The sequence below is a fragment of the Rhinopithecus bieti genome, unplaced genomic scaffold (genome assembly GCF_001698545.2).
Source record: "Rhinopithecus bieti isolate Rb0 unplaced genomic scaffold, ASM169854v2 scaffold_19603, whole genome shotgun sequence".
In the NCBI taxonomy this organism is placed as follows: Eukaryota; Metazoa; Chordata; class Mammalia; order Primates; family Cercopithecidae; genus Rhinopithecus; species Rhinopithecus bieti.
The window spans coordinates 272,492-298,004 of record NW_016809484.1 but is presented as its reverse complement, the minus strand read 5'-3'; the positions used below and the strand labels follow the sequence as shown (position 1 = coordinate 298,004).

Here is a 25,513-nt window from a genome sequence, read left to right as displayed (position 1 = left end):
TTGGTTTTAGACACACTGTATTTGAGGTGGTGGACCGTATAGCAGTTAGGACAGGAGCATGGGTGAGAACAATTATAGCCAGAGATTTCACTTCAAAAAGCCTGACAAATGAGATGGTTGAAGAGGTGAGAATGGATTAGTTTATAGGGGGAGAAAGAAAGGAGTTGAACCAGGGACTGAGATGTAGGAGGAGAAGGAGCTAGTGGAACTAGTCAATGGGATAGAAAAGGAACAATCAGAGTTAGTAATAGAACCCCAAGTGTTGATATACACTTAGCTTAAACTCATCCATATTCATTGAACACTCTTACGATAACTTCCTTTTGGATGAATAACTGTCTATTTAAGAATGATATTACTTTCAAGAGTTTGGGTGTTGTAGGTCACAAATCACTACTGAATGTTGAATTTCTGAGACATAAATGCTTTTTAAAAACATCCTAGAAACAGTAAAACAGCAGAGAATTTCCATATTCCTTATTTGGTTGTTCTCCATTTCCTGTTTTGCATTGGTAATTTCCAGTTTCTTTTCTTTTCTCCACCTTTTATTGAAGTATGGCATACATTAAGAAAAGTGTACAAACCAAGTGTGCACAACTCAGTGAACTCTCAGATATTGCATATACCAGAGTAACCAACCCCAAGATCAAGAAACAGTGTTGTACTCACCCCAGTGATTCCCTTCATGCCCCCCACTTACTTAATATCTCCAAAACCCTTTCTAGCACTACAGATTAATTTGCTGTTTTGAACCTTATGTAAGTAGAATCATGCAGTATGCATTATCTGTGTCTGGATTATTTAATTAAATATTGTGTTCAGGAAATGCAATATGTATCCATACTGTTGTGGGTTGTTGTAGTATATTTTCACTGTGTGCTTTTATACAATTTACTTATTCATTCTCATATCAGTGGGCATTCGGGTAGTTTCAAGTTTGGGGCTATTATGAATAATACTACTGTCAACATCCTCACAGTTTCTTATAAAAATAGGAATTTTGCATGCTATATTCACCTCTTTACAATTGCCTTTGCTTACTTCATTTAAGTGCCTTTTCTGCCAAGTGCCTTCTCACCCTACTTAATTATCTTCATTGTTATTACAAAATATATTTTCTTTAGTATTAGCTTTGAAATAATAAAGTGCCCCAAGGAATTGAGCTTCTTAAAAAAAATACCTATATCTACTTGTATTAAAAGTTTCCTTTTAAAGCATTTATTTTAATTTTCTCAGCTATCCAGATTAGTCTGGACAGTCTTAAATGCACATGAACCTTTCTTCCATCTCTTAATGATTGTTTCCAATCCTTGAAATAAATATTTTAATTTTGGCACCATGGTAAGTTGGAGAAAAAAGTAGCTCCCATATACTTCATGCAGATTTGTTATCAAGATTTGTATTATTTACACAGTAAGAAAAGGAAATTGAGATAACAAAGAGTATATTATGATATTATATACATGTTTTCTTTTAGACATCAGTCTGCTTTGGTATAAAATGAACATTAGTAAATTGAATATTGATGAGAAATTTTATCAATCTGGCTATTTCATAATTAAGTTGAAACCTGCTATGTTTAATAAAGATGCGTAATACATTTTATATGTTTGTATGTGTCTATGTGTGTTTGTGTATATTTGTATATTTGTCTATCTGTCAACATACTCGTTGAAACATTCTTTACAGAAAGAACAATAGAAGACCATGAACTGGTGATTGAAGTGCTATCCAACTGGGGGATAGAAGAAGAAAACAAGCTATACTTTAGAAAAAATTATGCCAAATATGAGTTCTTTAAAAACCCAATGGTAAGTGAAATCCCCATTAGTAGTTATGGAAAATAAATGAATCAGTTAAATTTTATGCAAAGAAGATAGTCACTATAAATAAAATACAGTCCTATTTGGTAAATTTTAGATGAAGACTCTGGTCCTTTAAAATTATACCCACATTTCTCATGCTAACAATGATTAGTGAACATTATACACAGAAGTTCAGATACACAGGTGTAAAACTTTTTGAAACCATATTGGTAAAGTCTGAATTGAGATGAGTTTGGTTTATTTAATTTAAAAGTATTAGGAAACCTAATTTTGCCTTTCGTGAAAAGGAAACAATTATACATTTGATGTGGGAAATGAATTTTTATAGGTTCTCAAACAGATTAAGAACAAGTGTTAAGCAAAATATTATACTTTACCACTTTCTACAGAATTTGGGAAATTTAAATAGACTTTCTAAAGTAAAAGCAGACTAATGATTGTTGAGAGTATTATAACTTAGCCAGAAATTAAGATTGACATGAATCTTGCTGTTCTAAATTATTTTGTTTCCAGTGCAGTAATTTTTTAACTAAGTAGAAAGGAGATAAAGACCAGTGCATTATCTAGTAAATACTACTTTCACTGTAGTTCTCTTTAAAAGAAAATAAATGTATGTCACATTCTAATGAAGACTAGGGATCTAGAAAAGTCAGAATAGCCTCTGGGCTCATTATTTTAAATTGTTTTGTCTCTGAAGCTGAAGCATATTTTACACTAAGTTTTGGATGATAATTGGATTGAAACGATTCTTTATGAAAAATATATGATACACACCATAATAGAATATTTTCAAACCCTGAAAGACCTCTCACGTTCTCTTTTATCTTAACCTATTAATAGAAACATAATGGGATGATCTTTGGCAAAGAAAATTAGTCATAATAAAAATTAAATAAATTCAAATGTGAAGGGAAAAGTGTTTTCTTGTTGTGAGTCTTTATTAAAATCAAGAATTTAAAAAGATATATTTAAAGAAATACTGTTCAATGCTTGTTTTTTATTTTATTTTTTTATTTAAACAAGGCTGGACATTTGTTTTGTAGAACTATTGCAGTGGTTCTTAACTGGGGGGTGGTTTGACAATGTCTGGACACAGTTTTGGTTGTCACAACTGGTGGTGGGGAGGAGGACTGCTGGTAAGCAGAGGATAGGAATACTCTAAACATCTATAATACGCAGGATAGCCCCCTCAACACAGAATTATTAAATCAAAATGTTAGTAGAACTGCTGTTGAAAAACCCTGTCCTAGAGGAAATATAGTAGAATATATTTTCCGAAACTTGTCTAATCATAAAATTTACCAAGGGGAGAGTGCTTATTAAAAACACAGAATCCAGGACTTGCCCGGACCTACTGAATCAGAAACTCCAGGAATGAGGCCTGGGAATTCCTATTTTAAACAACTGCCCTGGGTAAATTTTATGATTAAAAAGTTTGGAAAAATGGTAGGTAGCAAGAACTGGACTTTTAGCTCCCCAGCTCAGTTTAAGTCCTGACCTCCACTGTGTTGTGGGCTATGACCTTGGGCATACTCTAAACTCTGTACTTCTATGAGCCTTTTCTTTGTAAAATGGAATGGATAGTCCATTTGTACCTGATAGACTGGTTGCAGGACTCAGGAAGAAGATGTGGGAGCGAGCACATTGTCGACTTCAGGACAGTGTTTTATAACTCCGGATACCTGAATCCATCCACATCTGCATTTTGTGGGGGCATTTGCTAATCTTTGCACCCAACTCCAGACATTCTCATTAAAGTACCTGTGAGTAAAGTCTAAGGACGGACCTTTTCAAAAGCACTTTGGGTGAATTTTAGTCACACCAGTTTAAAGAACTTTTGCTTTTGATTACTATATTGGTCATAATTGAATCTTTTCTAGCATGAATTTTGTGATAATTTAACTGTGTCTTTTTGACAGTATTTTTTTCCAGAGCATATGGTATCTTTTGCAACTGAAACCAATGGTGAAATATCCCCCACACAGATTTTGCAGGTAAATATATTTTATTCAAATATATAAATAATAGCATAATGAAGGAAAACTTTAAAGTCCTTTTTTTATATGCCCAGATTTTGAAAAGTTATGTTTGAATTATTATTAATATTTTTTGCTGGAGGTAAAACTAAAAATAATAGCACCCAGGTAAAGAATGCCCTGTCAATAAAGCTCTTTACCAACATTCTTCTTCCCAGTTTTAGCCAATTGTCAAAGGATTTTACATATTTAAAAATGTGTGTCTTAAAAGGAAACTTGCAATTTTGTTATGTGGTGTGTGTAAATATTATGTTAGTCTTTAGAAAAATCATAATTCTTTGTAAAATACAGATATTTTACCAATAGATACTCAGTATTAGCTTCCATAATAAATGCCCTCAATCCTATTTGTAATAAAATATTTAGCAAATAAATGAAAGGAGATAAAAGATACAGGATGCAAATGTATTCACTAGCATTTGTAATAGCTGTTATGGAAATCCTTGCATAGAATTGTGAAATATTCTTAGCTGAATTAAGAAGACTAGTTATCTCATTAAAAATCTCCTTATTTTTGTTTCTATTGGACTCACTTCTTCCAAACTGGCGGTGGCTCAAAATGGTTATTTTCAAAGACATTGTTGTTACAATAAATGAATAATTTCAGTTATTTTATTTTTTGATAGATTTGTAGATTTTACATCAGAAGCTCTACAGTTGTTTTTCACAGGTTAATGTTGAGCAATGTCTTTATAATGGTTGCTGTTTGAGCTCAGCCCCATGCATCCCCAAACTCACTCAGTATTCCTTGATCTTTAATGAAGACAACTTTTAATATTTCCAGTATTGTTTGACCTTAAAAATATTAGGTTGGCAGAGCTATCATGGATTTTTCTGTGGGCTTTTAATAGGTTATATTTCATTTTGTGCTTCAGAATATTTTGAAACATGATTAGTCCCCAGAGATTTTCTAAAAGCTGCTTCTGTGCTCCTGGGTTTTTACAGAGACACCCCGTCAAAATGTTAGGTAAATGGCAGCAGCAGCTGTGCCCCAGGACTTTCAGATCTCAGCCCTCTGAATGCTTCACCACTGTATTACAACACAGTGGTGGGATGGAGTTTTTATTCCACCTCCTTTTGCAAGTCTTCCTATAGCACAGTTATATTGCTTTAATGTTAAATTATAAAACAAGAAAATCATAGGCTTTGGAATCAGATAGTCCTGCATGTGCCCCTGACCTCTTCTCTCCACTGAGGCAATGTTTCCACTTTTAAAAGGTTTCTTCTTTTCTAGTGTGACCTCTATGACTCTCTTTTAAAATTTAATTGGTTTGGTTTAATAACTTGGAAAGCACTCAAACTAAAAAACCTACTTGCCTGTTTTGCATGTCAATTAATTAATATCTGTGGCTCATTAAATTAAATTACTTTTAGTAATTTACTTTAAAAAACATAAATATCTACTATCAGCATTTCCTCGAGTAGCCTTTTAAAATGTGTTACGTTATTTTAGTTAATAAATTCCCTTATTTCAAATGTTTTCCATTTGTTTATTCGGAGGAATTTCTACTTTCTTTTTTTTTAATGAGACACTAATGCATTTCCACTGTCTTATTAAGGATGCTGAGCACAACCACTCAGTTGAGCTATTCCTTTTCATTGTCATTTTCTTGACCAACACATGCCCACTGTCTCAATTAATTACTACCATGGAACAAACTATTCCAAGCCTTTGTGGTTTAAAGTACCCATTTACATTTTGCCAACAATTTGTGGGACAAGCATCTGGGAAGAGTCTAGCTGGGTGGGTCATCTCTGAGGCACATTGACTCAGTGCTGGGGATTGAGGATCCCCTTCTAAGACAGTTTTTTGACTGCATGTCCTTGTGACTCCTTGGTGTCTCTCTCTCTCTCCCATGTTTCCCCCCACTTTCTCTCTCTCTCTGTCTGTCTCATGGTGTCTCATCCTGTAGGGCTCTTCCAGTTGCATTGGGCTTCTTACCTGTGATGGTCTCATGGTAGTCACATTTCTTATGTGACAGCTGGATTCCAAGGGCCAAGTCATGAAAAGCACCAGGCTAGTTAAGGACTACACCTAGAACTGGCAAAGGGTCATTTCCACATATTGTATGGGTCAAAGCAATGATAGGCTTGCTCACATTCAAGCGAGTGGAGAAAGACTCCACCTTTTTGTGATTCAGGGGCAAGATAACATTGCAGAAGACCATGTGGGATGGAAGACATTGTTGCCGTCCTCTTTGGAAAACATGACCTACCACATTCACCCACAACTGAGAACCATAGATGACAAACAAGAGATAGTTTTATTTGCTTTATCCTCCTCAAGGAGATGAACTTGGCTCAACTTCCTGCTTCCCAATTGAAGTCAGGATTGTGGTCTTACTTATACCATAATGAAGTTAATAGGTAAACCTGTAATCTCAGGGAAAACCATGGAAAACAATGAACAGTATATCAGGACTTAACGCTGTGGATGACGTCCAACTTTTTGAATGGACATTTAATTAGCTGATAGTTTTGGTAGTTAGATAACTACGTACTATCACTTAGAATGTATATTTTGTGAACTCATTTTCATTTGAAATATCTCAGGTTTTTAAAAGACTCTGATTTATTTTCTGTGTGTGTATGTGTGTGTGTATACACACACAGAGATAGAGAGAGAAAGAGAGAGAAGAAGAGAGAGAGACACCAAGGACTATCAAAACACACACACAGTTAATTACCGTAATGTTACATGTTATGATCCTGTGTGATTTTTACATGTTTATATTTGAAATCTTAATATGATTAGTATAAGGTTACCATATCATTGATTTAATCATAGTTTGAAAATATGTAAATTTTCTTTCAGATGTTTCTGAGTTCAAGCACATACCCTGAAATTCATGGTTTCTTACATGCGAAAGAACAGGGAAAGAAGTCTTGGAAAAAAATTTACTTTTTTCTAAGAAGATCTGGTTTATATTTTTCTACTAAAGGGACATCAAAGGTAAATTGAAGTATCCAGGATGTGTTATGAATGACATATTAAGCTGTAAGTTAAAACATATTTACTTTGTTGTATTTATTATTTTATTACTTGATGTTAAAGGTTGGTCTTTGATTTTTTTTTATTTAAAACATTTGCCTTGATTATTTAAACACTAACTACTCAGTTTTACTTCACACTGGTTTCAATGTAGTATCTTTGATGGAGTCTGGATACTCTTATTTCAGTACAACATATGTTACCCCTTTGTGCTCACTCTGAATTCACTCCTTTCTCCTCATCCTTGGCTGCAGAGTTTGAAGCCTGATGTAGTGTATACCTTTTCTTTTTACCCCAGGTCATACTGCTGATCTTTTCTACTTCTGAACCTCTGTTGATCAACATCAACAGAACAGAACAGTTAATAATAGAACAGTTAATAAAATGTTTCATCTGAGTCATTTATTGCTCTTTTATTATTGATTGATGGATTTATTTCAAGAAGTTTGTAAGGAACAGAAAGTGTTTGATTACATGAGTAAGTTCTTTAGTGGTGATTTCGGAGAGTTTGTTGCACCCATCAACAAGCAGAGTACACTACTCATTGTATAGTCTTTTATCCTTCACCCCCATCCCACCTTTTCCCTGAGTCCCCAAAGTCCATTGTGTCATTCTTATTCCTTTGCATTCTCATAGCTTAGCTCCCACTTATGGGTGAGAACATACCATTTTGGTTTTACATTCCTGAGAATAATGGTCTGCAGTTCCATCCAGGCAGCTGGGAATGCCATTATTTCATTCCTTTTGTGTCTATCTATCTATCTATCTATCTATCTATCTATCTATCTATCTATCTATCTCACAATTTCTTTATCCACTCATTGATTGATGGGGATTTGGGCTGGTTCCATATTTTTGCAATTGTGAATTGTGCTGCTATAAACATTCATGTGCAAGTATCTTTTTCATATAATGACTTCCTCTGGGAAGATACCCAGCAGTGGGATTGCTGGATCAAAAGGTAGTTCTACTTTTAGTTCTTTAAGGAATCTCCATACTGTTTTCCAAAATGGTTGTACTCATTTACATTCCTGCCAACAGCATGAAAGCACTCCCTTTTCACTAGATCCACACCAACATCTACTGTTGTTTGGTTTTTTTGATTATGGCCATTCTTGCAGGAGTAAGATGGCATCACATTGTGATTTTGTTTTGCATTCCCTTGATCATTAGTGATGTTGAGTATTTTTTTCATATGTTTGTTGACCATCTATATATCTTCTTTTGAGAGTTTTTATTGATGTCCCTAGCCTACTTTTTGATGGGATTGTTTTTTTCTTGCCAATTTGTTTGAGTTCCTTGTAGATTCTGGATATTTGTCCTTTGTCAGATTTAGAAATTGCAAATATTTTCTCCTGCACTGTGAGTTGTCTGTTTACTCTATTGAGTGTTTCTTTTGCTGTGCAGAAGCTTTATGTTTAATTAAGTCCTATCTATTTATCTTTGTTTTTGTTTCATTTGATTTTGGGTTCTTAGGAAGTCTTTCCCTAAGCCAATATCTAGAAGGGTTTTTCTGATGTTACCTTCTAGAAACTTTTGTGGTTTCAGGTCGTAGATTTAAGTCTTTGATCCATCTTGAGTTGATTTTTGTATAAGGACAGAGATAAGGATCCACATTCATTCTTCTACATGTGACTTGCCAATTATCCCAGCACCATTTGTTGACTAGAGTGTCCTTTTTCCCACTTTTTTTTTTTGTTTGTTTGTTTGCTTTGTCAAAGACCACTTGGCTGTAAGTATCTGGCTTTATTTCTGTGTTACCTATTCTGTTCCAGTCGTCTATGTGCCTATTTTTATACCAGTACCTTGCTGTTTCAGTGACTATGGCCTTGTAGTATAGTTTGAAGTCAGGTAATATGATGCCTCCAGGTTTGTTCTTTTTGCTTAGTCTTGTTTTGGCTTTGCAGGCTCTTTTTTGGTTCCATGTAAATTTTAGGATTTTTTTTTTTCTAGTTCTGTCAAGAATGATGATAGTATTTTGGTAAGAATTACGTTGAATTTATAGATTGCTTTTGGCAGTATGGTCATTTTCAAAATATTGATTCTATCCATCCATGAGCAGGGGATGTGTTTCCATTTGTTTGTGTCATCTATGACTTCTTTCAGCAATGTTTTGTAGTTTTCCTTGTAGAGTTCTTTCACCTTCTTGGTTAGGTATATCCTTAAGTATTTTATTTTATTTTATTTTTTACAGCTATTGCAAAAGGGGTTGAGTTCTTGATTTGATTCTCAGCTTGGTCACTGTTGGTATATAACAGAGCTATTGATTTGTGTACATTAATTTTGTATCCTGAAGCTTTGCTTAATTCATTTATCATTTCTAGGAATTTTTTGGGGGAGTCCTTAGGGTTTTCTAGGTATACGATCATATAATCTGTAAACAATGACAGTTTAACTTCTTCTTTACCAGTTTAGATGCCCTTTATTTCTTTTTCTTGTCTGATTGCTCTGGCTAGGACTTCCAGTACTATGTTGAATAGAACTGGTGAGAGTGAGCATCCATTTCTTGTTTCAGTTGTCAGGGGGAATGCTTTCAACATTTCCCCATTCAATATAATGTTGGCTGTGGGTTTGCCATAGATGACTTTTATTACTTTAAGGTATGTCCCTTCTATGCCAATTTTGCTGAAATTTTTAGTCATAAAGTGTTGCTGGATTTTGTCTAATGCATTTTCTGCATCTATTGAGATGATCATGTGATTTTTGTTCTAAATTCTGTTTATGTGGTGTATCACATTTATTGACTTGCATTTGTTAAATTATCCCTCCATCTCTGATATATAACCCACATCATCATGGTGGATTATCTTTTCAATATGCCGTTGGATTCAGTTGGCTAGTATTTTGTTAAGGATTTTTACATCTATGTTCATCGGGGATATTGGTCTGTAGTTTTCTTTTCTTGTTATGTCCTTTCCTGGTTTTGGTATTAGGGTTATACTGGCTTCATAGAATGATATAGGGGTGATTTCCTCTTTCTCTGTCTTGTGCAATAGTGTCAATAGGATTGGTACCAATTATTCTTTGAATGTCTGATAGAATTTAACTGTGAATCCATCTGGTCCTGGACTTTTTTTTGTTGGTAATTTCTTTTATTACAATTTCAATCTCACTGCTTGTTATTGGTCTGTTCAGAGTTTCTATGTCTTCCTGGTTTAATCTAGGAGGGTTATCTTTCCAGAAATTTATCCATCTTCTCTAGGTTTTCTAGTTTATGTGCATAAAGGTGTTCATAGTAGCCTTGAATGATCTTTTGTATTTCTCTGGTATTGGTTGTAATATCTCCTGTTTCATTTCTAATTGACCTTATTTGGATCTTCTCTCTTCTTTTCTTGGTTAATCTTGGTTAATGGTTTATCAATTTTACTTATCTTTACAAAGAAACAGCTTTTCATTTCATTTATCTTTTGTGTTGTTGTATTTGTTTCAATTGTATTTAATTCTGCTCTAAACTTTGTTATTTCTTTTCTTCTGCTGAGTTTGCATTTGGTTTGTTCTTGTTTCTCTAGTTCCTTGAGGTGTGATCTTAGGTTGCCTATTTGTGCTCTTGTAGACTTTTTGATGTAGGCATTTAAGGCTATGAACTTTCCTCTTAGCACTGCCTCTCCTGTATCCCAGATGTTTTGATAGGTTGTGTCACTATCATTGCTCAGCTGAAAGAATTTTTTAATTTCTATCTTGATTTCATTGTTGACCTAACAATCATTCAGGAGCAGGTTATTTAATTTCCATGTATTTGCATGATTTTGAGGTTTCCTTTTGGAGTGATTTCCAATTTATTACGCTGTGTTCTGAGAGAGTACTTGAAATAATTTCAATTTTAAAAATTTTATTGAGACTTGTTTTGTGGTATATCATATGGTCTATCTTGGAGAATGTTCTGTGTGCTGATGAATAGAATATATATTCTATTCATGTATTAGGATATATAGTTATTCTGTATATATAGAATATATATAGAATATATAGAATGTATATTCTATTCATATATTAGAATATATAGAATATAGTTGTTGGATAGAATGTTCAGTAAATATCTGTTAAGTTCATTTGTTTTAAGGTATAGTTTAATCCATTGTTTCTTTGTTGACCTTCTGTCTTAATGACCTGCCTAGTGCTGTTAGTGGAGTATTAAAACTCCCCACTATTATTGTGTTGCTGTCTATCTCATTTCTTTATGTCTGATAGAAATTGTTTTATAGATTTGGGAGCTCCAGGATTAGGTGCATATATATATTTAGGATTGTGAATTTTTCCTACTGGACAATTCCCTTTATCATTATATAATGTAACTGCTGTTGCTTTAAAGTCTGTTTTGTCTGACATAAGAATAGCTATTCCTGCTCTCTTTTGGTGTCCGTTTGCATGGAATGTTTTTTCCACCCCTTTACCTTAAGTTTATGTGAGTCCTTATATGTTACGTGAGTCTCTTGAAGACAGCAGATACTTGGTTGGTGAATTCTTATTTATTCTTCCATTCTGTATCTTTTAAGTGGAACATTTAGGCCATTTACAGTCAATGTTAGTATTGAGATGTGAGGTACTGAGCTATTATTCTATTCATTGTGCTATTTGTTGCCTGAATACCTTGTTTCTTTTTTCATTGTGTTTTTGTTTTATAGGTCTTGTGAGCTGTGAGGTTTATTCTTTTTTTGTAAGATGGTGATATGGTTTAGCTGTGTCCCCACCCAAATCTTGTCTTGAATTGTACTGTCATAATTCCCACGTGCTGTGTGTGGGACCCGGTGGGAGATAACTGAATCATGAGAGCAGGTCATTCCCATGCTATTCTCGTGATAGTGAATAAATCTCACAAGATCTGATGGTTTTATAAAGGGGAGTTTCCCTGCACAAGTTTTCTTGTCTACTGCCATGTGAGATGTGCCTTTTACCTTCTGCTGTGATTGTGAGGCGTCCCCAGCCATGAGGAACTGTGAATCCATTAAACCTTTTTCTTTTATAAATTTCCCAGTCTCATGCTGATAAAGTATGTCTTTATCAGCAGCATGAAAACAGACTAATACAGATGGAGTCTTGCTCTGTCACCCAGGCTGGAGTGTAGGGGCACCATCTCGGCTCACGCAACCTCCGTCTCCCAGGTTCAAGTGATTCTTCTGCCTCAGCCTCCCAAGTAGCTGGGATTACAGGCAAGGACCACCATGCCAGGCTAATTTATGTATTTTTAGTACAGACAGGTTTCACCAGGTTAGCCAGGCTGGTCTCGAAATTCTGCCCTCAAGTGATCCACCCACCTTGGCCTCCCAAAATACTGAGATTTATTCTTTAAAGAGGTTCTATTTTGGTGTATTTTGAGGATTTGTTTCAAGATTTAGAGCTCCTTTTAGCAGCTCTTGTAGTCCTGGCCGGGTAGTGGAGAATTTTTTTCAGCATTTGTTTGTCTGGAAAAGACTGCTTAGTTTCACTGGATACAAAATTTTTGGCTGATAATTATTTTGTTTAAGGAGACTAAAGATAGGGCCCCAATCCCTTCTAGCCTGTCATATTTCTGCTGAGAAATCTGCTATTAATCTGGTAGGTTTTCTCTTTTTTTTCCTTTTTCTTTGAGTCTCGCCCTGTTGCCAGGCTAAAGTGCAGTGGCGTGATCTTGGCTCGCTGCAACCTCCGCCTCCCAGGTTCAAGTGATTCTCCTGCCTTAGCCTCTCAAGTAGCTGGGATTACAGGTGCACACCATCATGGTAGGTTTTCTTTTATAGGTTACCTGATGCTTTTGCCTCACAGTTCTTAAGATTTTTTTCCTTTGACTTGGCTTTGGATAACCTGATGACTATTTCCCTAGGTGATGATTTTTGTGATTAATTTCCCAGGTGTTCTTTGAGTTTCTTGTATTTGGATGTCTAGATCTATAGCAGGCTGGGGAAGTTTTCTTTGATGATTCCCTCAAATATGTTTTCCAAACTTTTAGATTTCTTTTCTTCCTCAGGAATACCAGTTCTTAGGTTTGGTCATTTAACATAATCCCAAACTTCTTGGAGGCTTTGTTCATCTTTTAAATTCTTTTTTTTTTTTTTTGTCTTTGTTGGACTAAGTTGAAAGCCTTGACTTTGAGCTCTGAAGTTCTTTCTTCTACTCGTTTGATTCTATTGTTGAGACTTTCTAAGAGCATTTTGCATTTCTCTTAGTGTGTTCTTTATTTTGAAAAATTGTGATTGTTTTTTATTCATGCTATTTCTTTCACTGAAGATTTTTCCCTTCATATCTTGTATCATTTTTTTTTTTCACTAAGTTGAACTTCACCTTTCTCTGGTGCCTTCATGATGAGCTTAATAATCAGTCTTCTAAATTCTTTTTCTGACAATTCAGAGGTTTCTTATTGGTTTGGATCCATTGCTGGTGAGCTAGTGTGATCTTTTAGGGGTATGCAATAACCTTGTTTTGTCATATTACCAATATTGTTTTTCTGGTTCCTTCTCATTTGGGTATGCTATGTCAGAAGGAAGATTTGGGGCTGAAGTGCTGCTGTTCAGATTCTTTTGTCCCACGGGGTGCTCCCTTAATGGGGTGCTCTCCCTCTTCCCCTAGGGATGTGGCTTCCTGAGAGCCAAACTGCAGTGATTGTTACTTCTCTTTTGGATCTAGCCACCCACTGGAGCTACCGGGCCTTGGGCTGGTACTGGAGTGCCTGCAGAGAGTTCTGTGATGTGAACACAGGTCTCTCAGCCATGGATACCAGCACCTGCTCCAGTGAAGGTGGCAGGGGAGTGAAGTGGACTCTGTGAGGGTCCTTAGTTGTAATTTTGTTTATTGTGCTAGTTTTGTGTTGGTTGGCCTCCAACCCAGAGTTGGTGCTGTCAAGAGCATATCAGCTGCAGTAGTACAGGGAGGATCACATGGTGGATGGTGCCCTGGAGCTCCCAAAAGATTATGTCCTTTGTCTTTGGCTACCAGGGCAGGTAGAGAGAGACCATCAGGTGGGGCAGGGTTAGGCATGTCTGAGCTCAGACTCTCGGGCAGGGCTTGCTGAGGCTGCTGTAGGGGATGGAGGTGTGGTTCTCAGGCCAATGGAGTTACGTTCCCAGGGGAATTATGGCTGCCTCTGCTGCATCATACAGTAGGTCAGCAGAGAAGTGGTGGAAAACTGGCAGTTACAGGCCTCCCCCAGCTCCTGTGCAGCCCAGAAGTTCAGGTTAGCTCCCACCATGCCCCACCAACAGCACTGAGTATTTTTCCAGGCAGCAGGTGAACAGGGTTGAGAACTTGCCCCAGGATACCAGCCTCCCAAGTGAGAAAGCAAGCAAGGCTTTCAGGTTTTGCACTTCCCGGCCTGCCACGGCTTCTGTACTGTGTTTGCACTCTTGATTCACCCCCTCACCCAGGTTCTGTCTAGGAAACATTGAGTCAGTTGAAATTGTTACAAAGTTCAGATGGAAGTTTCCTTCTTTCTGTGGTCTTTTCCAAGTTCCTCTGGCAGCCCTTCCCAGGGACCCCTGTGAGACAGTCAGAAAAGGCTTCCCCGGGGACCAAGAGTGCCCACAGGCTTTTCCCGCTGCTTTTTCCACCCTGTATTTCGCTCAACTCTGAATTTGTCTCAGCTGTAGGTAATGTCACATCCTTCTCCTGTGATCTGGACCTTCAGGTTCCCCAGTGAGGGTGTGTGTTCAGGGGTGCTTGATCCCCCTTTTCACAGTTTGGGTACTCACAGTTTTTTGGCTGTCTTCTGGGGGCCCTGCAGCAGCAATCCATTTCCTTCAAAGGGTCTATGGATTCTCTTGGCTTTCCTTGTATGTTCCTGTGGTAGTTCTTGGAGCAAAAGTTCACAATGTGAGTCTCCTCATGCTGTTCTGCCCACCAGAGTGGGAGCTGCAAGTTAATCCTGCCTCCTGTTCCTTTACTTCTCTTTATTTTGTGTGTGTTATTTTTTTTCCTTACATATATTGTAAATTCCTAGAGGAAGTTATGATGCTGTCATCAGGGATGAATAGATATATTTATCTACATACTTATGTGTTTACCTATGTAATGGTTACACAGATATACATGTGCAGAAGTTCATATGCACATACATTATCACTTAAACATACATATATATTCTACAGTTCTGTCTGTTTTCTGTGTCTAGTCTATGTCCATTATATTATATAGTCTTTGGCATGTAAGTGTTGACATTTTATGCAATGCGTTGATGTCTTTCAAGTAAAAATTCTTTTGAGAGTTTTTATGGGTGGTTATTGTTATTCTATTTTCATGCATCTATAGTTGTCAGTGAAAGCACCATTGCTTCTTTATGGGTTAAACTGTCTTTTTTCTCTAGCAATTTTTCAAACATTCTTATAAACATTGGCGTGCAGTAATTTCCCTGCTATATTACTAGGTGTGTTGAAATATATTCTGCTAAATCTTTCTTGATTCTTAGCACACACATTCAATCTGAAAACTCATCTTTTTTTCATAGTAGAAATATACATCCATTATTTATTTGACTACTTCTTTTCCATTCTTGTTATGTGATCTTTTGCATTTTTGTTAGGATTTTCTGTCTTGGCTAGTTATGACTTCAGATGCCCCATGGCTTGATTTATTCCAGTCTCTGCCTTTGTATTCACATGGCCTTCTCCCTCCCTCCATAACAACACATGTCATTGGATTTTGGGCCCACCTGGATAATCTAGAATAATCTCATCTCAAGATCCTTAACTTAATTATATCTTCAGTGACCCTTTTTCTGAATTAAGGTTACATTTACAATTTCCTGGCATTAGGGCATGGGTATATATTTTTTTGGGGGGTTACTATTCAACCCATTACAGAAAGCCATTGAAATGTTTGAACAAGGGAGTGAAATTACCAAAAGAGTATCTTGAGATTAGTTTGGTCAAAGGGAGCTTAAAAGATCAAGGAGAGAGAGATTGAAAGAGAGAAAAAGAGATTGAAGGGAAGAAGGCAAAGGAGGCAGAGAGGGAGAAGTGGAAGGGAAAGAGAGAGAGAGAGAAGTAGAGAGAGAGGGAATTGGTTATAGACACAGATGCTAATTAGATGATCATCTCATTAATCCAGGTGGAAGCAATGGGGTCTAACCTAGGACAAGCAGTAGAGGGGAGAATAAAAGAATGGCCACAAGATTAAATGGCAAAAGGCCAGATGTGTGTGGCTGATTGATATCAAAGAAGAGGAAGCAGTTAAAAATGTTCTTAAAGATAAAAGAAAATTGAGAAATAGAAAACAAAAATAAATAGGAATAGCATATTTGCTAGAAGGTAACTCTCTTAGAAGACAAATAGCAATCTCAGTTCTGGATATGTTTTACTGAGGATGAAGCCAACAAATGGCAATGCTCAAAACAGCTAATGATGGAGACCAGATGTTTGCGTAATGGTCTTAATAGGAGATATGGAGCTGGAAAATAGTTATACTTGACTTTTTCCCATATTTTCCCCCAGCTGTTCTTGTATAGCTTCCTTCTTTCCCACATACACAGTTTTCCTTTGTTGCTGTTCTTGTGTGTGGGTCTTATGTGTGTGCATGTATTTCCTTGTGGTATAATGCTTCATGAGCCACTACCTGGCTACCTTCTATGTTTGCTCAAGGCCCTGGATCTCTACAGTCAGCACGTAGTGAAGCCTGCTAGGCTTGTGTCCTTCCCTCAGGGCAGCAAGTTGCCCTAGTCCCTGGGTTGGTCTCAAGATGCCATCTGGGAGCCAGGGACTATAGCCAAAAACCTTGGAAATCAGCCAGGTGTGGTGGCTCACACCTGTAATTACAGCACTTTGGGAGGCTAGGCGGGTGGATTACTGAGGTCAGGAGTTAGAGACCAGCCTGGCCAACATGGTGAATCCCCATCTTTATTAAAAATACAAAAATTAGCCAGGTGTGGTGGCACAAGCCTGTAATCCCAGCTACTTGGGAGGCTGAGGCAGGAGAATCACTTAAACCTGGGAGGCGGAGGTTGCAGTGAGCCAGGATTGTGCCACTGCACTGCAACCTGGGTGACAACAAGAGCAAAACTCTGTCTCAAAAAACAAAAACAAACAAACAAACAAAAAACCTTGGAAATCTACCTGTTCCATTCTACTGTGGCTTAGCTGGCACTCAAACCACGAGACACAGTCCTTCCCACTCTTCTCCTCACTTTTCACTGGAAGAGGAGCCTCACCCCATGGTCACTATTACTACAAGTCCCCAGGGGGTACTGCTAGGGACTGCTGATGTTCATCTGAGGCCCAAGGGCTCTTCAGTCATCTTGTGGTGAATGCCACCAGGTCTGGGACTCACCCTTCATGGTAGTAGACTCCCCTCTGATTCAGAACATGTTCAGAAATATCATCCAAGAGCTGAGGCCCAGAACTGGGGAGCCCTCAGAACCATCCCGGTGCTCTACCCATCTGTGGCTGAGCTGGAATCGAACATACAAGACAAAGTCTCCTTTATTTTTCCCTCCATTTTTCTCAAGCAGAAGGAATCTCTCACCATAGTCACCACAACTGGAAATGTGCTGGGTTTCACCTGAAGCCAGCATGTCTTAGGATATATCTTAGGGTCTCATCCAAGTCCCATGGATTACTACCTGGGTATCACTGCAGGTTATTCAGGGCCCAAGATCTCTTAGTCAGCAGGTGATAGATCCTGCCAGGACTAGGTCTTTCCCTTCAAGGCAGTGGGTTCCCTTTTGCCTCAGGGTGTGTCTAACAATGTCATCTGGGAGCTACTTTCTGAATGGGGGCCTCACAACTCTGACTGGTGCCCTGTCCTACTGTGGTTAAGCTGGTATCCAAGATGTAAGACAGAATCCTCTTTACTCTTCCCTCTCCTCTCAAGTGGAAGGAAGGGATCTCTTTTCAGAGCCACGAGCTGTACTGCCTGGGGTTGTGGGAAGGGTAGTACAAGGACTCCTGTAGCCACCCCAGCTGTTACTCACTAGCTTGTGTGCCCTCCAAGTGCATGGCTTCCAAGCCCAGCTCATCACTAGGACTTGCCTAGGAGTTGCAGTCCTTGCAGCCTAGACTGCCTTTCATGTCTATTTAGGGCCACAGAGTAGTTTAGTCCCCAGTTGGGAGGCTTGCCAGAACTCGAGTTCTAACTGCTAGGATGGGCAGTTCCCCTCTGGTTAGGGCTGGTCTAAATCCTCCCTCTATGGGTAGGTGTCAGCTGGGTTCAGTCTAGTTTTGCTTTCCACTGTGACAGGGCAGCACCGAATTCAATGCAAAGTCTCACAGTTACTGAGCTCGCCCTCTCCCAAGTACACAGATTCTTTCTCCTGCTGAGGAACAGGAGAGGGGAGGTGCTGACAATTTAAGACAGTCTTTACTACCTCCTTCAGTGCCTCTTTCAGTGATACAAAGGCCGCAGGGAGTACTGCTGGGGACTGCTGATGTTCACTTAAGGCCTAAGGGCTCTCCAGTCATCTTGGGTGAATGCACCAGGACTGAGACTCAACCTTCATGGTAGTGGGCTCCCCTCTAAAACCAGGTACTGTGAGTGCTCATCTGATTTGGTTCTTAGGAAGGTGCTTTTTTTTTTTTTTTTTTTTTGGTGTAGATGTTAAATTTGGTGTTCCTGCTGCAGGGAGGATAGATAGAGCCTTCTGTTCAGCCATCTTGCTCTGTCCCTCCTAATGTCATATATGGCATTTCTACCTGGCAAAGAGACCATTTCCTATCCTTTTCTCTGAGGAGGTCTTGATTGGTTTTAGTTCTAAATTTAGTTGACCACTGCTGCAAGCCTTAAAAATGTGGTCAGGAATATATTTACAGAGAAATCTTGAAGTACCCTTCTCTCCACCTCCCTATGTCCGTACACATGGGGAGATGTACAAATGTACACATACTTATATTTTGCCAACCATGCCAATTCGACTTCATAGCCTTGTAGTGCCAGTAAGCCTTAGCATGTCTGCAGTGGTGGAACAAAAATAAATCAAGAGAAAAAAACTCATCATAATCTTATTGCCTTCCAGTGTTTCTCCAGCTACCTTTTACTCTCCTTTGAATAACTGAACTATATTGACTTCTACAGCATCAGTGGACAGGGATGGTTTTATTCCATCTTCATAGATATCAAACATTTTTACCAGCAAATTAGTTTCTATCAAGGAATAAGATGTTTAAAGCCATAGAAATAAGTGTACCTTTCTCCTTCCTCCTACCTTTTACCAAGGGTCCTATTCGGGGTCTTTTAAAAACAATTTTCTTTCCTGTCTTATTCTCCAACGGTGTTAGAAACTACAGTTATTCATTAGATTAAAATGCTTAAGAATAGTAACGTACAGAGAAACTCTTGGTCTCCCAGTTATCAGAGGTGGAGTAACACCGGTAAATGACAATGAAAGGTTCTTTTGGTTTTCGGATTTGAGTGGGGTTGCCTGTTTTGCTCAGTGTTCTTCTGTGGGGTGCTTTTCTTTTTTTTTTTTTTTTTCCACTGCTTCTCAAATTTTAGTGCTTATGAATCACCTGGGATCTTGTTAAAATGCAAATACTGATTCAGGAGGTCTGGGATGAGCCCTGAAAGTTTGCATTTCTAACAACCTCCCAGGTGATACTGATGCTGCTGGTCTGAGACCACACTCCTAGCAGCAAGGTTTTAGAGAACAAATGCATTCTGGTCAGTTTTGATTATACATTCAACCTCAGAATTAAGCACTTCTCCAAGTTATTAACCTATCACAGAGTAATATGACCTAGTGATTTCCCATGACCAGTTTTAAATCTCATGGATTTCCCAGAGAAGAAATAGCTGTTCATGATTCCACTTTGTGTTGAAAATCAGAAACATTCCTCTGCCAGCTAATTTCCCTGAACTCATCTATCTGTACAGACTTTCTTTCTTTCCTTTTGTAAAGTTAGAGATTCCTGCAGTCGCTGCTTCCTGTGGTGTGTTCCGCTGTACACAAATGTGAGGGATGACTGTGTGTGAATGAAGCAGGAATCATTGTCTTGTTCTCTTTTATCTTCTCTAATGGCTATGGAAGCTCAAACCAACCTTCTCCCCTTTGTTGAGCTACCATTATTTGAAAGCTGGATGAGGAATACATTTCCAAAAGCCAATCTTTGCTAACTTTTTTCTCTCTCAGATTCCTTGAAATGGTGGTTAAAGAGAATCGGAAGTTTAAAACAGGACTTTATTTACATTATTGGAAGTTAAATTATAAACAAAATTTTCACTTCTCAAATTAAATAAAATTGTATCCAGCTCCTGGTTAATTAAAGATATAATAACTTAGATTTCTTTTCTCCTTTTATTTTGTGACATCATACTGAGCTTCTGCTAGTCATAAGTTTTGCCCAAGGTATCAATTATATAATATAAACAAACAAAAAAGATAATGCAAAATATGTATCCATTTCAATCCTTTTTTTTTTTTTTTTAAGGAACCGCGGCATTTGCAGTTTTTCAGCGAATTTGGCAATAGTGATATTTATGTGTCACTGGCAGGCAAAAAAAAACATGGAGCACCGACTAACTATGGATTCTGCTTTAAGGTACAGGCTTAATATTTTGATAGATGAATAAAGCAAGCCTCAGTCTTTTAGGTAAGCTTGAGTTTCTTTTAATTTCTTTTGAAAAGAGACAGCTTTCTCTTATATATAGGAGAATTTTAGTGGCTTTTATTTCAACAGGTGTTACCTTCAAGATATGCATTAACGATAAACAATGTGCTGTGGCCTTCTAGCCTAACAAAGCGGGAGGGCCCCGAGACCTGAAAATGCTCTGTGCAGAAGAAGAGCAGAGTAGGACGTGCTGGGTGACCGCGATTAGATTGCTTAAGGTAATCTTGCCGGAGGCATGAATTTCTATTAAATGCTGTGAGTACCATAAGAGTTAGAAAATATCTGTAATTCAGAACATGAAGTCTCACTGGGTGGCTACATGAGAAAGAAGAAAAATAACCACCAAATGTGTATATTTTTAAAATTCTAAATGATAAACATTTTGGAGTAGAATTGGATAACCTAATACATTTCTCTTTTGTGTGTGAAGTATTCCATTTCTAGAAATGTTCTGATTTTTACTTTTGTGAAGGTATTACATAGCCAGTATAATTGAATGAAATGTCTCCTATACAAGACTAAGTTTGCATTCTTAAAATGTTGTCAACAATCCAAGGTAAAGTGTATTTTAAAACGTGCCCACCCTTGTGATATTTAATGTAACTGTTTTGTGTTTGATTTGTGTTTTATAAATTGCTTTCTAGTTTAATAAGCATGACTGAAATTACTGTACAATTTTACTATGAATATATTTTTTAAACATCTACACTTGTGCTAAGTAGAAATTACAACTTCCGTAAGCATAATTATTTGTTGCTGCTGAGTGATTTTGAAATGAGTAACAATATTCTAAAGGTAGACGCTCATAGGAAATAAAAGCAGAACTGATTTCTTCCAGAATGTATAGAATGCACATTTATTTTCAAAAACTGTTTGCCAGTAAATTGAGCAAAACTTAAAATGTATACTTATAACAATTATCAACTATTTCCTTTTAAAGAGACTGATTTGGTATCACAGTTAGGGAGGAAATTACAAAATTTTGTTGTTGTTGTTGTTGAAAAGATACAATCCAAGCAATGTGCCTGTCCATATTAGTTAGTATTGCTGCTGCTGAAGCCAACAAAATACATAATTTATCGTTATTACTAAATTTTGGTTTAAAATAAAAGCATTTAACATTTTCTAAGGTACTCTTTATAATTTATGCCTAGGCACTAATATAATTTGCCAATATAATGATTATGCATTTTACATGTGTGTTATGTATATGTAATCCTTTTCTTACTACAGGAAGATTTAGATTATTAACAATGAGTGTACTAAAACTAGCTTTTCAATATAGTTAGAAATGAAAATCAGAGCAGCTGGAGCATTGTGAAGTCCTTAGGTTCCCGGATTTCATTTATCCTGAAGAAGCGGATGCAGTAAACTTTTCAATTGATTTGTAGTTTGCATATTTTCCAGGTGTACTTTTTTTCTCCTGCCTTTGCCATTTTTACCTCTTCTCTCTGTTGACTTTTTCCTAGCATCCGACTTAAGAGAGATCAGGGTAAAGAAGGACAGAATGTCATAATCAGAATTATTATCATACCAGGTTTAGAAGAAAGTTTTATTTTGTGTTCTTACAATTTTTAAATTGAGGTAAAATTCACAAAATATAAAATTAATCAAACTGTTGTTAATGTGAATAATTCGTTGGCATTTAGTGCATTCAGTTCCAAAACATTTTAATCACCTCAAAAGCAAACTCCATACCCATTAAGCGTTACTCCCAGACCCTATCAATCACTAGTTTGCCTCTGTCTGTGTAGATTTACCTATTGTAGGTATTTCATATAAATGGAATCATACAGTATGTGACCTTCTGTTTCTGACTTTTACTTAGCATAATGTTTTGTGTTTCACCAACATTGAAGCATATGTTAGTGCTTTATTCCTTTTTATGGCCGTGTACTATTCCATTGTATGTATAGCCCTCTATATCTATCTATATGTTGGATAAACACAGTCTATCCATTTTTTCACTGATGGACATTTAGGTTGTTTCTACCTTTGACTATTGTGAATAGTGCTGCTATGAATATGTGTGTATGTATTTGTTTGAGTACAGGTTTTCAATTTTGGGGGAATACATGTAGTAATGAAATTGCTGATTATATGGTAATTCTATGTTTAGTTTTTTGAGAAATTGCCAAAATGTTTTTCCACAGTGGCTGAAACATTTTGCATTCCTACCAGTAATGCATGAGAGTTCCAATTTCTTCATATATTTGTCAATACTTGTTATTTACTTTTTTTGGTTCCTGTTCTTGTTAATTATGGTCATTCTAGTGGATGTGAAGTGATATTGGAAGAAAGTTTTAAAAGTGATTTAAATGAAGCTTTTGTTTAACTGTGAAATTTACATTCTTTTGCTGTTTTGGCAGATAGCCACCATGTTTACTTCTTTATGAGAAGTTTGCTTGTTTTTCAAATATTCTGCTGTTAAAATCACCTGAGAAGCTTTCTGAATTTACATGTGGTCCCGCCCCATCCTTAGGGATTCTGAATAAGAACTACTAACTTTGTCCAGCCGTCCAATTTTACAGATAAAGAGGCTGGTACTCTTTGGAAGGCTCTACTCCATCAAGAGTTATGGTAGAGAAAATTACCTTGTGGTTTTTGGTTTTCTCTGTTTTCAAAACTGGAAATCAGGCTAGGCTGCAAGGGAGATGTTCTTCAACCTTGTTAACTCATCTTCCTCTCTTCCTCCCTTGGGCTTAAAGTTTGACACCCAATACAGAAGCAGGTGGTAAGCCTACTTCGTTTAATCAACATTTCACTTAATCTGAGAAACTGCTGGTTTTTACCAGGATACATCAGTATTTTTTATTAGCATTAGAAGGAAAAAAAATGATGCCAATAAAATGATGACATGATGCTTTCATATCACTTACATTTTTTGTTTTATTTATTGAGATAGTTATGTTAGGTTTATTTAAACCTAGATTTTGTAATTTAATCACTTTTGTTTGCACACACTCAGATATATATATACACACACACACAGACATAAATGTATTTTACACATACACATATATGTGCATTAAGTATATACACACATAAATATAAAATAAAATATATAAGTAGAATGCATTAATTGAGGCATCTTTAAAACTTCTTCATGTTCTAAGCCTGGCTTTTCTGAATCATTTTCATCTCAGAGTCACAGATACCTGTATTTTCCATAGGATATGGCATGGGGCTGTGTTCCACTAATATTGCGTGTGTAAGGTTTGATGCTGGTGATTTCTTAATCCCACCAAAGGTATCAGGCAATGACAAATCACTAGGTCCATAGTGAATATAAGATGTTATAGATTATAGGATGCAGTTAAATTTATAGATGTTAAATTTTGAAATGCACATCTAAAAATGGATGAAATACGCTAAAAACTTTCTTTAATTCTTCCATTTCCATGATGCTTAGTTCCTGGAAGAATGTTCCCTTCTCACTATTTTTTCTCATCTTATTGTTCTTAAGGCATCTTTCAATCACAGATTCCCAGTTGAAAGATGCTTCATTGTGTTGGTTTTCTATAACTGCTGTAACAAATTACCACCAGGGTAGTGACTTAAAGCAACATAAATTTATTGTTCTTTAGTTCAGAAGCCTGAAATGAGTCTTGCTGGATTAAATCAAGGTGTTGGCAGAGCTGCATTTCTTACTGAAGGCTCTAGAGGAGAATCCAGTTACCTTGTTTTTTGGCAGCCTTTAAAATCTGCCTAGACTTCTTGTCTGGGGGCCCTTTCAACGTCTTCAAAGCCAACACTGTCACACCAAGTATTTCTCACACTGCCATCTCCCTGGTTCTGCCTCTTCTGCCTCTCCCTTCCACTTATTAAGGCCCCTTTTGATTACACTGGGCCCACATAGATAATCCAGGATCATCACCCCACCTCACAATCAGCTGATTGACAACCTTAATTCCCTTTTTCCATGTAGCTTAACATAGGCTCTAGAAATTAGGATGTGGACATCTTTGGGGGACCATTATTCCACCTACCACATCCGTGTTTCCTGTTCATTTCAATAATGACGAAGCTTTTCCAGGTGAGACTGAAGAGGGAGGAGGCATCTTTGAGGTCCCTTATGTGGAATCTATGAGAACCCAAACAGGAAAGAGATGATATGATCTCTTTTACACTATAAAATATCCAGATCACAGGAATCCAGGGCTTACTCCAGGTCTCACAACACAGACACACCTGTGGCATTCTAATGGTGGAGTGAGTTGGCTTCCCTGGCAATTTCTTGTCAGCAGGGCTCCTCCTGTTGGATCCCCCTGGCTGGTGCAGCTGGGCCTACCAGATGGTAGAAGTGTCTCTAACAGGTACTTTGTTTTCTTTTGTTGTCTACTGTGTTATTTCTAGGGTTTACCATTGTACTTAGTGGGGATGAACAAGGAGATATTATCTTGGCTGAACTGGGAGTGCCCTCTTTTTTCATCACACACCACTTGTTAGATACAACCTCCCACCAAGAATTTGGCCACTTGTTTTATTCTTATGTCCTTTTCTTTTATATGTACATTAAGTCTTCATATGGATCAGATGGAGACTCTCTTTTTCTCTTTGGATAAATTCTAATTACACATAGAATTATAGAATATCTGAGACTTAGACAGTGGGGGATTTTCTTATGTGTAATGTGCTAGTTACGTGTTGTCTCTTTTCCTTCCCTTTCAATTAGAACTCTGCTAGGTCCTCCCTAACATATTTTGGTCCCCTATCTGCCCCGCCATAGGATGGGGAAATGTTAAGGTGACCCCCGCCCTACCTCTTGTCCAGAGTTAAATGCCTACTAAAGACCTCCAGCAGCACAGAGGCAACTACCTAACACTGCAGGTACCAGGGACAATACATCTTTGAAGAAAACAGACTTATTAGTAGGTAGCAGGCTTTTCAATGCAGATAAATAAAAGGTGGCCGAGCAGCATGTTTCTTGTGAAAATGTTGGTTTGAGGTTATTATATATTCTCCAAAATGAATTTGACTAGGAATTAAGCTCCTCTGCCTTCTTTTTAAAGCTATTGTAGGCTTAGAGTTGATTTGAAATAAATTTCATTAGGTCCCATTAATGTCAATCAAACCTTAAATTAAAAAATAATTTTAGAAGTTGGGAAATAATTGGATAAGAAGTCAACACAGAGAATTTTAAATGAGTGTGTTTGCCTT

At 37.2% G+C, this 25,513-nt stretch overlaps 1 protein-coding gene across 5 annotated transcripts in view; it reads left to right on the top strand.

Moving 5' to 3' along the window:
• The window catches only part of GRB14 (growth factor receptor bound protein 14), a 136,095-nt gene that overhangs the window by 99,591 nt on the left and 10,991 nt on the right, over positions 1 to 25,513 (top strand). For all 5 annotated transcript variants that reach the window (XM_017889523.1, XM_017889524.1, XM_017889522.1 and 2 more), the window contains 5 exons: positions 1,690 to 1,811; positions 3,746 to 3,820; positions 6,678 to 6,815; positions 20,174 to 20,284; positions 20,476 to 20,571. In XM_017889523.1, coding sequence (XP_017745012.1) covers positions 1,690 to 1,811; positions 3,746 to 3,820; positions 6,678 to 6,815; positions 20,174 to 20,284; positions 20,476 to 20,571 — 542 coding nt within the window. The remainder of the gene's footprint in view (positions 1 to 1,689; positions 1,812 to 3,745; positions 3,821 to 6,677; positions 6,816 to 20,173; positions 20,285 to 20,475; positions 20,572 to 25,513) is intronic.